Here is a 12,415-nt window from a genome sequence, read left to right on the forward strand (position 1 = left end):
GATTCGGCCGGGGGTTTCCGTCACATTTGCTTTCGATTATCTCAGCCCTTACCGCTGCACACCTTATCGAGCATGCCAACCTGAGATTTTACAGCATGTCAGATTGATACATGCGATCGATACATGCAACCGATTTCGGCTCGAAATTGGTTTGTCAGCTAGGCTTTCTTTAAGATTTAATACAGAGTTAATGATATGTTTGAGTGGGGTATAGTACTTTTTTAGCTAGACCTACTTTTAACATGGATTCTCTAGCAACCAGAAAGCACATGATCCCCAAAGGTGCCAGATAACAGCGACCCTATTGTAGTTTGGAACAGGGTTGTATTGTAGTTTGTTTTGTATTATAATTAGCTTTTAGCTGAGGTTTATTCCTTGAAAGAAGATGAAACATTTCTCAGTGCCGCATCACCGGGAGGGCTGAAATATGGGAGATATGGGGGGAAATGCCAACCCCAACGGTAGTCATTAGTTTCATGGGTTTGGAAGGTTGGAGAATTTCTGAAGGGGTAAAATCCAGAATAATGTAAGGTTATCAGTTGTAGCTAGGTAGATGTTTGGGTGAGGTACGGTAAAAGTGGCCATACACTTATAGATTTGCAGCAGATTCGGCTATCAGATAGATTTCTGTCAGATGTCTGTCAAGTCAAATCTGACAGGAATCTATCTGATGTGTGTCACACACTAGGAACAGATTTTATTCTGAAATCTATTGGAAATCGATCTAATTGCATTATTGGACCATTAGATCCAATGCAACTGATCGACCTAGATTTTCCATCCTATCAGATAGATCAAATCAATTGAAATCGGCTGCAAACCGACCGATTGATAGATTTGATAGAATAAATTTCCGATCAGTCAATCGATTCCATAGAATCGATCGATGGCTGAAATCGAGCAGTGTGTGGGCCCCTTTAACCATAGCTCGAGAGAGAGGTTATTTTTAAAAGGTGTTTAAAGGGTTTCAATAAGGGTTGGGCTAAGGGCATGTATACACATACACTTGCAGAGCTTACATGAAAGCAGCGCTGCTATGTTTTATACCCAACCCCGGTATTTTACCTGCAGGCTCCTGTGGCCAGTGTTGTGGGTTTTTTTTGTTTGTTTGTTTTTTCATTATTTTTGTTTTTCTCATTTTAGTAACTTGATCTTATGCAGTAAGTGTGTTTGGGAGAAAAGCTTCAGTACCTTAGCCCTGCATACTCTGCACCTGTTTACTATGTGTGCAAGCTAAACAGACTGCACAACATGTCCGCTTTCAAACACAACACAGTTGTTTAAAGAACTTGTACACACGTTCCAACCTGCATGATAGTTGGGCGGGTTGATCCACCAGTTGGATCTGGCAAACCACCTGTGGTATCAGTTGGTCACCTTGTTGTTTGCCAGCCGTATACATGCCCAACTGTCTTCCAACAGACCAAATTTAGAGGATGGTTGGGCGGATTGTTTGGATGTGTTAGGTCAGTAAATAGAGTAAAAGAAAGATGCTGGCACTGCTGTAGTGACTGGATTTATTGTTGCAAGAGAAACAAGTGCAAAATCCAAAGTTCAAAGATGGGACACATACCAAATTGAGTGAGGAGGCACAGTGGGTGGTGGTGGGTGCCGGGTACAGGATGCCTGACGGCCATTTCGCTCACAACTGTGCTTCTACGGAGGCTTGTTTGGATGTGTGTATGAGTCTTAAAACAGTCTTCATTGTTGCTCCATTTTAAGACATTTTGGCCTTAATTCACTAAGTTTATCTCCTGTCTTTAATAACTCTTCTGAGCTGTTTCTACAGTTATCACCATTATATCACCATGGTGATAACTGTAGAAACACCTCAGAACCGTTATTAAAGACAGGAGATAAGCTTAGTGAATTGAGGCCTTTGTCTACGCTTATGTTTCTGTAGATTAAGACAATAAATGTTCTGCATTGAGCCACTCTGTGATCATCCTGTGTCTATCTTGTCTTGCAGGGAGGCTCTTGAAGCCTATATTTACTTTGGACCTGTGTACTATCAGAAGCTGAAGCATATGGTGCTGGACAAGATGCATGCCCGTGCCAGGGGGCCCAGGGCTGTGCTCACAAGGTAAACGCAGACTTGTATTCATTCACCATTTATATGCCTATGTTTACATGGGTTTCCGTCCACAACCTGACAACATGCAGGCAGGTTAATTGGTCCTCCCTCCAAAAAAAAAAAAAATTGGCAGTAGATTAGAATAAGAACATTAGACTATGACTATGGTAGGATTAGATTGGGAGATTCTCTAAGGACAGTCTGTGACATGACTATGTACTCTGTAATGTGCTGCAGGAGATGTCATTGCTATATAAATACATAATACTAATAATATGGTAGGACATTAGACTATGTCTATGGTAGGATTAGATTGTGAGCTCCTCTGAGGACAGTCAGTGACATGACTATGTACTCTGTAATGTGCTGCAGAAGATGTCACTGCTATATAAATACATAATACTAATAATATGGTAGGACATTAGACTATGACTATGGTAGGATTAGCTTGTGAGCTCCTCTGGACAGTCAGTGACATGACTATGTACTCTGTAATGTGCTGCAGAAGATGTCACTGCTATATAAATACATAATACTAATAATATGGTAGGACATTAGTCTATGGCTATGGTAGGATTAGAGTGTGAGCTCCTCTGTGGACAGTCAGTGACATGACTATGTACTCTGTAATGTGCTGCAGAAGATGTCACTGCTATATAAATACATAATACTAATAATATGGTAGGACATTAGACTAGGACTATGGCAGGATTAGAGTGTGAGCTCCTCTGCGGACAGTCAGTGACATGACTATGTACTCTGTAATGTGCTGCAGGATATGTCACTGCTATATAAATACATAATACTAATAATATGGTAGGACATTAGACTATGACTATGGTAGGATTAGATTGTGAGCTCCTCTGGACATTCAGTGACATGACTATGTACTCTGTAATGTGCTGCAGAAGATGTCACTGCTATATAAATACATAATACATAATAATATGGTAGGACATTAGACTATGACTATGGCAGGATTAGATTGTGAGCTCTTCTGAGGACAGTCAGTGACATGACTATGTACTCTGTAATGTACTGCAGAAGATGTCAGTGCTATATAAATACATAATAATAATAATAATATGGTAGGACATTAAACTATAACTATGGCAGGATTAGATTGTGAGCTCTTCTGAGGACAGTCAGTGACATGACTATGTACTCTGTAATGTACTGCAGAAGATGTCAGTGCTATATAAATACATAATAATAATAATATGGTAGGACATTAAACTATAACTATGGCAGGATTAGATTGTGAGCTCCTCTGAGGACAGTCAGTGACATGACTATGTACTCTGTAATGTACTGCAGAAGATGTCAGTGCTATATAAATACATAATAATAATATGGTAAGACATTAGACTATGACTATGGCAGGATTAGATTGTGAGCTCCTCTGAGGAAAGTCAGTGACATGACTATGTACTCTGTAATGTACTGCAGAAGATGTCAGTGCTATATAAATACATAATAATAATATGGTAAGACATTAAACTATAACTATGGCAGGATTAGATTGTGAGCTCTTCTGAGGTCAGTGACATGACTATGTACTCTGTAATGTACTGCAGAAGATGTCAGTGCTATATAAATACATAATAATAATATGGTAGGACATTAGACTATGCCTATGGTAGGATTAGAGTGTGAGCTCCTCTGAGGAAAGTCAGTGACATGACTATGTACTCTGTACTGTCTTTCCCCGAAAATAAGACCATGTCTTATATTAATTTTTTCTCTAAAATATGTGATAGGGCTTCTTTTCAGGGGATGGCTTATATTTCTATCAGGAAGGGTCTCTCTTTTCCTGTTCCTTTGTACTGTGATGTTCATGGATTTGAAAGTATGCTACTGTACTGATCAGGCACCTGCCCTGTCTTCCCTGCACACAGCTGATAACCTTGCTGTATGCTGGGATGACAGGATCAGTGCTCGATTGGTACTGCACCGCTGTGGCCCCACTTACTGGCTTCCTCTTCCTCCTCTTTAACTTCTGCTAGGGCTTATTTTCGGGGTAGGGCTTATATTTCAAGCATGCTCAAAATTCCAGCTAGGGCTTATTTTCAGGGTAGGTCTTATTTTCAGGGAAAGAGGGTAATGTGCTACAGAAGATGTCAGTGCTATATAAATACATACTAATAATATGGTAGGACATTAGACTATGACTATGGTAGGGATTAGAGTGTGAGCTCCTCTGAGGACAGTCAGTGACATGACGATGTACTCTGTATAGTGCTGCAGAAGATGTCAGTGCTATATAAATACATAATAATAATATGGTAGGACATTAGACTATGACTATGGTAGGATTAGATTGTGAGCTACTCTGAGGACAGTCAGTGACATGACTATGTACTCTGTATAGTGCTGCAGAAGATGTCAGTGCTATATAAATACATAATAATAATATGGTAGGACATTAGACTATGACTGTGGTAGGATTAGAGTGTGAGCTACTCTGAGGACAGTCAGTGACATGACTATGTACTCTGTATAGTGCTGCAGAAGATGTCAGTGCTATATAAATACATAATAATAATATAGTAGGACATTAGACTATGACTATGGAAGGATTAGAGTGTGAGCGCCTCTGAGGACAGTCAGTGACATGACTATGTACTCTGTATAGTGCTGCAGGAGATGTCAGTGCTATATAAATACATAATAATAATAATAATAATATGGTAGGACATTAGACTATGACTATGGTAGGATTAGAGTGTGAGCTCCTCTGAGGACAGTAAGGGACATGACTATGTACTCTGTAAAGTGCTGCAGAAGATGTCAGTGCTATATAAATACATAATAATATGGTAGGACATTAGACTGTACTTTGTGAAGTGAGTAGACTAAGTAGTCTGTTTTTTTGAGGCCTCTCGCAGGTTGAGCTGGATCTGTTTAATTCTATACTGTAGCAAAAACATGAAAAATGTTTTTTGGGGGTTTTTTTGTGTGTCCTCCATTTTTAAGTGTTTTTTGCTCTGCCTTTTGCAGCTGCTGCTCATTGATAATAAAGGGGGCGCCCTCTGCGGTCGGACTGTAAACAGAGCCAGCTCATGTCACTCTCTGACACATGTCAGAACATGTAGACTCTTCCTCTGTCGCCCCCATTGTTGCTCGCTTCACATTGATACACATTAGACACTGAGGCGAGTGACTCCCCCCGTCTTGCAGCGTTTGTAGAGGGTCATGTGCGGACCCCCCCGTCCGTCGGCCGGACCCCTAATATCCGTGCTGCCGCCGGTAACATCTGCAGCAGACAAGGCGCTGTCAGGATAAGCTGTGACCATATCCTGTTTCTCTCCACTTTGTGTAATGTGCTGGCCTTTTGTCTGCAGCTTTCAATGGGGGCTTTTCAAGCCAAACAACCTTGGCTGCTGTTTAACCCTTCGTCGAATCTCAGTCCCCCTTTGGTGCAGAGACCCCCGAACAGTGCCAGCCTGCAGCGACATGGGGACTGGAGGACTATATAGCGGTTTAAAGGGGCACTCCTCAGATTGGGCATTAAATCAGACCTGAACTCAAAACTTCCTCTCTGCTGTAAAAGATAAGCAACAGCATAATAACCTTGAAAGGGAATCTGAAGTGAAAATAAACTTTTGATATAATGAATTGCATGTGTTGTACAGATAAGAAATATGACATTAGTAGCAAAGAACAGCGTCTCGTATTGTTTCCAGTACAGAAAGAGTTAAATGGGAACTGAAGAGAGAGATATATGGAGGCTGTCATGTTTATTTCCTTTTAATCAATACTAGTTGCCTGGCAGCCCTGCTGGTCTATTTCTCTGCAGTAGTATCTGAATAACACCAGAAACAAGCATGCAGCTAGTCTTGTCAGGTCTGACTTTAAAGTCTGAAACACCTGATCTGCTGCATGCTTGTTCAGGGGCTATGGCTAATAGTATTAGAGGCAGAGGATCAGCAGGGCTGCCAGGCAACTGGTATTGCTTAAAAGGAAATAAATATGGCAGCCTCCATATACCTCTCTCTTCAGTTCCCCTTTAAGAAACTTCACTTATCTATGCAAAAGAGATTATCTGAGCTCTCCGAGAGAGCCATGCTATTTTCCGATGCGCTTATACATCAAAGAAACCGGGAAAGACAACTTGAGATAAGATTTTACTGCAGGGAAGTTCAAAGGGTCATTAACTCTGCTCTGTTTCATAGTTTAAAATGCAGTGTAGTTTGTAAACTACAATTATTAGTAAATTATGCAATGTTTACATTTGTAGTTTATACAGCTTTAAAATAATTGTCCTTCAGGGCTTATCCACTGCAAAAGTTTTCACCTCTCAATCCGGTAAAACTGTCCAACTTGCCTATTTGAATGAGGCTGGAGGAAGCTAGGGAACAGATTAGTTATAGAGGAAGTGTCGTGAAAACAGTCATGAATAAAAATTTTTTTTTTTTTTTTTTTTTTTTACAATATTCTTTTATAGATGATTTAGTGTTTGCCCATTGTAAAATCTTTCCTCTCCCTGATTTGCATTCTGAAATTCATCACAAGTGGCAACGTTTTTAGTTCTGTCAGGTGCATCACTGCGGAATGTGTGTTTACTGTGTTCTGAAGTTAGTAGAAATAACACCTGGTCTGGAGAGCACTGAGAGGCGAATTCCTCACAGCTGAACAGCCTAGGCTGTGACATCACTGGAAGGGCGGGACTACATACCAGTATACAGAAATATAAATAGATCTAGGAAAGTGTTTCTGTTGCTGAAACCAGGAACATTACTGTAAAAGGGGGGTGTCGTGAAAAATGAACTGCCATAAAACACTTTCCTGGCAGAAAATGGCTTCTGAGAGCAGGAAAGAGATAAAAAAGGACAGTAGTTCGCAGATTTTAGCTCTGGCATACTTCAATGCATGTGTCATTGAGCAGAGACAATAAAACCATAAAAGCTTCAAAAGTAGCTTTACAATAAAACTGTAGGATATCTGAAAAAGTCATTTTTAGGAGGAGGAGGACAGATACAATTGTTTATCTCAGTTTATTTTCACCTCGTCTAGCCATCATAAGCCCCTTATAATAAGTGTGGCTATTGATATCTGTCCATTTTGAACTGTGTCTTCCCAGACAGCCCACGGAAGGCCGATCCCGTGATGGTGGCTTGCGTCTCGGAGAGATGGAGCGCGATTGTCTGATCGGTTACGGAGCCAGCATGCTGCTGCTGGAGAGGCTGATGATATCCAGTGACGCCTTCGAGGTGGACGTCTGTGGACAATGCGGGCTGCTGGGTTACTCTGGCTGGTAAGTCGATGGAAGGACTTCTATATGCTCTGAGGGACGCTGACATCACTGGGCATCACATGGAGCGAGTGGGCAGACCTACCAGAGCCTAGGACAGCATCTGCACCGATAGGCTGGGGGCGTGGTTATGTGAGTGGCATGGGGGGGCCAGGAGTGCAGACCTGGAAGGGGAGGAGTTTTCAAGAAGTGACGTCACATGGGTGATGGAGCAGTCAGATGGCGGAAGAAACCAAGTTGTGGGGGGGGGGGGTTCTTTGTCCCCATCAGCAGCCCTTGTCATAATTTTTTTTTTTCAACTAACTTTTCATTCTGTAGAATGGAAATACATTTAGCAGGTTGTCAAAATGTTTATGATAGTGGTTAAATATTGTAAACAGTTGCCTGGCACGATTAACGTGTATCTATAAATATAAGTTAACCTCGTGTATAAGTGGACTCCAATATGTGACCCCGTTCAACTGGAATGTTTTATTGACTCAAGTATAAATCTACCCAGCAAAGTTAATGGATGCACTTTTGGGAAGAATCATCAGCTGCACATGGGGACCAGGAGGAGTTAATGACAGCATTGCATACAGTATTGTAGCCATTAAAGGGATACTGTAGGGGCGTCGGGGGAAAATGAGCTGAACTTGCCCGGGGCTTCTAATGGTCCCCCGCAGACATCCTGTGCCCGTGCAGCCACTCACCGATGCTCCGGCCCCGCCTCCGGTTCACTTCTGGAATTTCTGACTTTAAAGTCAGAAAACCACTGCGCCTGCGTTGCCGTGTCCTCGATCCCGCTGATGTCATCAAGAGCGCACAGCGCAGGCCCAGTATGGTCTGTGTCTGCGCAGTACACTCCTGGTGACATCAGTGGGAGCGAGGACACGGCAACGCAGGCGCAGTGGTTTTCTGACTTTAAAGTCAGGAATTCCAGAAGTGAACCGGAGGCGGGGCCGGAGCATTGGGGAGTGGCTGCGCCAACACAGGATGTCTGCGGGGGACCATTAGAAGCCCCGGGTAAGTTCAGCTCATTTTCCCCCGACCCCCCTACAGTATCCCTTTAAATCCTCCTGGCCCTTAAAGTGGACCCAAATAAAAAATACAAGATTTCAGAAATAAAATCTATTTTCTAACTTATAATAATAAATGGCAGCCTTTTTCAGCTGCATGATGACAAATATAAAATATTTTACATTTATTGGAGGAACCCCTCCCTTCCTTTCATATTGCCGGGACAGAATCCGGCAGACTGGTGGAGGAGATAAAAAAAAACAAACACAGGCTGCTACTGATGATGTCACAGGGGAGGTGATCTCAGCATGTGTGAGATTTCACATAGACGACGCCCCTGTGAGGGAGGGTAGCTGATGACAAACACACCCATGATCTAAAACCTCCTACTAAGCTCAGAAGTAATGGCTGCCACCTGTATAACCCTAGTTATGAAAAGAGAAGGGTGAAAAGCATGCACTGAAATGCTCATAGGCGTGAAGGAGTGTTTATCTTTGTATGTGTCAGAGCGGTGCAACTAAATATTTTGAATTAAAAAAATGTTTGGTTTGGGTCCGCTTTAAGTGCAGCCAATACCTCCTCCAGGCCCCAAGTGCAGCAATTATCTACTTCCCTTCCTGCAGTCCAGTACCCCCCCGCCCCCCCCCCCCCCCCCCGCCCCTTTCCTTGTTAATTGTTGTGGCCAGGACTTTCACACCTGTGTTTTCTTGGTATTTCCTTTATCAAGAAAGTATTACTTAACACTGGGGAAATTGTGTACTATTAGTACACACATTACTCAGTGTGCTCAGTGTTGCCCGTGACTCGTGTATAAGTCGGCCCCTATACTTTTCTGAAGTGAGTCAGACCTAAATTTCTAGACTTATAGTCGAGTATATATGGCATATATGGGTAATGTTGCTTTTGCCTAATTGTAAAATTATTCTGCAGGTTTAAAATGTATGTGGACAAGCCAATCGGACATTTTAGGGGGAAGCAGAATAAAAAAAATATATGTCAGCCTCCATATCTGTCTCACTTCAGCTTCACTTTAATCCATTTGAAGAAAGAAGCATTCGAGTCCTTAGGAACTCCTAACTACTCGTGAGCCCATGCTTGCTCCATCTCACCCACTCCCTCCCCACCGCCCACCCACCTCCATACCTCCCACTCCCTCCCCACCGCCCACCCACCTCCATACCTCCCACTCCCTCCCCACCGCCCACCCACCTCCATACCTCCCACTCCCTCCCCACCGCCCACCCACCTCCATACCTCCCACTTCCTCCCCACTACCCACCCACCTCCATACCTCCCACTCCCTCCCCTCCGCCCACCCACCTCCATACCTCCCACTCCCTCCCTCCGCCCACCCACCTCCATACCTCCCACTTCCTCCCCTCCGCCCACCCACCTCCATACCTCCCACTTCCTCCCCACCGCCCACCCACCTCCATATCTCCCTCCCCTCCGCCCACCCACCTCCATACCTCCCTCCCCTCCGCCCACCCACCTCCATACCTCCCACTTCCTCCCCTCCGCCCACCCACCTCCATACCTCCTACTTCCTCCCCACCGCCCACCCACCTCCATACCTCCCTCCCCTCCGCCCACCCACCTCCATACCTCCCACTTCCTTCCCACAGCTCACTCACCTCCATCCACTCCACCCCCCCCCCCCCCATCACTTTCTCTTTAAAATAGCCTGAACCAGAGTCCCTCTTGTGATCAGATACTGGTCAAAGGGTACGTTCTATAGCGCTGGTCCCAGTTCCAAGCGTCCGAGGGTGCCTTTTATTTGCTCCTTAGCGTACCAGGACATATTTTCACAGAGCAAATGGTGGCGTAGCAGTGGGAGGTGGTGAATCTAGTGGGGTGGGGGTCATCAGAAATGGGCGTGTCCAGAGTTTTTAATGGAAGGAACATAGGGCCTGGGAGTCTGCCACTCACCAGTATGCCACCTTGTTTGTGGGTGTGGCCTGAGGGAGCTGTAAATGTGATCCCAGCAAGGCCATTAAGCTTGCCTAACTGATGTGTGTGTCTTCCTAGGTGCCATTACTGCAAGTCCTCCTGTCACGTCTCCTCCCTGCGGATCCCATACGCCTGCAAACTGCTATTCCAAGAGCTGCATGAATATCATACCCAGGCTCAAACTGTCCAGATACAATGAGTGAAAACTGTTTTTTCTTTTAATGGAACAAATCAAAGAGGACCTGTCACCTACACACAGGGGAAACTGCCATCTGTCTACCTGAACTTCAGATGCTTTCGCTCGGCCTGAAGCCACTCTGTAATGCAATACCTCAGGTCCCATTGCCAAGCCCCTCTTACTTGTATGCTCAGCTGCTGACTGAGATCCTGGTGTAGTTTATTTAGAACTGGACCAATCAAATTGCAGAAGCTGCCACATTGAATTGGTCTGGTTCCAAGCTCCGAAAATCCTCACAACTATCAGCAGCTCACTGATCATCCCTACTAGGTCTTTCCTTCAACAAATGTAAACTGGAGAGGTTGTGTGCTAGTGACTAAGGCCCTTATTTAGTTCACTTTTTCTCCCAAGTTTTCTCCTAGGAGATAATTTTTCATTTTCTGTTTAAAATAACATTTTCAGCACTCTGAAATTGAAAAAAGTAAGAGAAAAAATACTGTCAAAATTATTCAGAATATTTCCTTGCTTGCTGGTGGTTTTAAAGCAGATCCGAGATGAAAAACTAACTACATCAAGTAACTTGTCAATATATCTTATCTTAAGTTTAAATGGTTTACACAGTAAATCTAGCTGCAAACCGCCTGAACAGTATATGATTATTTCTTCCTGTGATGCAATGAGAGCAGCCATATTTTGCTTGTCATCATTACACAGGCAAGCTGGTCTGCATCTCCAGCCCTCAGCCTGTGAAAACTCCCCTCCCCTCTTCTCCTCCCCTCTCCGCCTCCTTGCCTCTGAAATCTCATGAATGCTTCAGCAAACGAAAGCTTTCTCCTCCCCAGGCTGAGCTCCCATGAGCACTTGCAGCATGGGACTCAGAATGCTTAGGTGCTGGGGGTGTAGATACATTCAGTTACATGCAATTAGGTAATAACTGAAATTTAAAAAAAGCAGTTGGGGGGATTCCCAATAAAGTATATGTAAGGGGCAGAAAAATGAAGGCAGCAAAAGTTTGTCTCGTATCCACTATAAAAGACATTTTATTGATGTGTGAAAATATCACCTCGGTGAAAACTCAGGAGTAAACGTGAATTGAATAAGAGCCATTTATTTTTTATTGGGGGGGGGGGGGGGGGGGGGGGGGTTATTACTCCTAGACACTGTATATTTTTTTTCTTATGGAAGAATATTCAGAAAATCACTAGGTGGATGTGCATAGTCATAGTAAAACACTGCATGTAAAAGTTTGATTTTGAATAAACATTAGTAATAGGGTGCTTGAAGAATATCTCTGAAAGTACCCAATAACAATAGACCTTCCAATCCATCAGATAGTTAATGTTTCCATTTATGGGCCCAGTGGATGGTTACCTTCCGATCGCAAGCACCTGATCGGAAGGTCGATTGTTTGCTATATTTGAATTATTGGGCACTGTCAGGTTTAAAGAGAAACTCCGACCAAGAATTGAACTTTATCCCAATCAGTAGCTGATACCACCCTTTACATGAGAAATCTATTGCTTTTCACAAACAGACCATCAGGGGGTGCTGTATGACTGATATTGTAGTGAAACCCCTCCCACAAGAAACTCTGAGTACCGAGGTACTCCTGGCAGTTTCCTGTCTGTGAACCTTGTTGCATTGTGGGAAATAGCGGTTTACAGCGGTTTCCAACTGCCAAAAAAAGCATGCAGCAGCTACATCACTTGCCCACAGTAAAAATGTCACCATGTAATAAATGTCAGAATATAAATCAGGGATTTAAAAGATTTTACAATGAGAAAACACTGACTAAATCATTTATACATAATTATTGTAAAAATGAAGCACTTTTTTATTACATTATTTTCACTGGAGTTCCTCTTTAAGGCAGGGAACACACTACATGCGGTTTTGCGCGTTTTGCCGCGAACGGCAAAACTCACACGATTGTATAGGCTATCGAAGTCAATTTCTTCTT

At 43.3% G+C, this 12,415-nt stretch overlaps 1 protein-coding gene across 1 annotated transcript in view; it reads left to right on the top strand.

The window, feature by feature from the left end:
• Window positions 1-11,572, top strand: part of POLR3B (RNA polymerase III subunit B) — a 186,349-nt gene extending 174,777 nt beyond the window's left edge. The window contains 4 exon segments of the mRNA XM_068278323.1: window positions 1,970-2,083; window positions 7,158-7,331; window positions 10,356-10,433; window positions 10,435-11,572. Coding sequence (XP_068134424.1) covers window positions 1,970-2,083; window positions 7,158-7,331; window positions 10,356-10,433; window positions 10,435-10,480 — 412 coding nt within the window. The 3' untranslated portion in view covers window positions 10,481-11,572.
• Window positions 11,573-12,415: the final 843 nt, after the last annotated feature.

The sequence above is a fragment of the Hyperolius riggenbachi genome, chromosome 3 (assembly GCF_040937935.1).
Source record: "Hyperolius riggenbachi isolate aHypRig1 chromosome 3, aHypRig1.pri, whole genome shotgun sequence".
Taxonomy (NCBI): Eukaryota; Metazoa; Chordata; class Amphibia; order Anura; family Hyperoliidae; genus Hyperolius; species Hyperolius riggenbachi.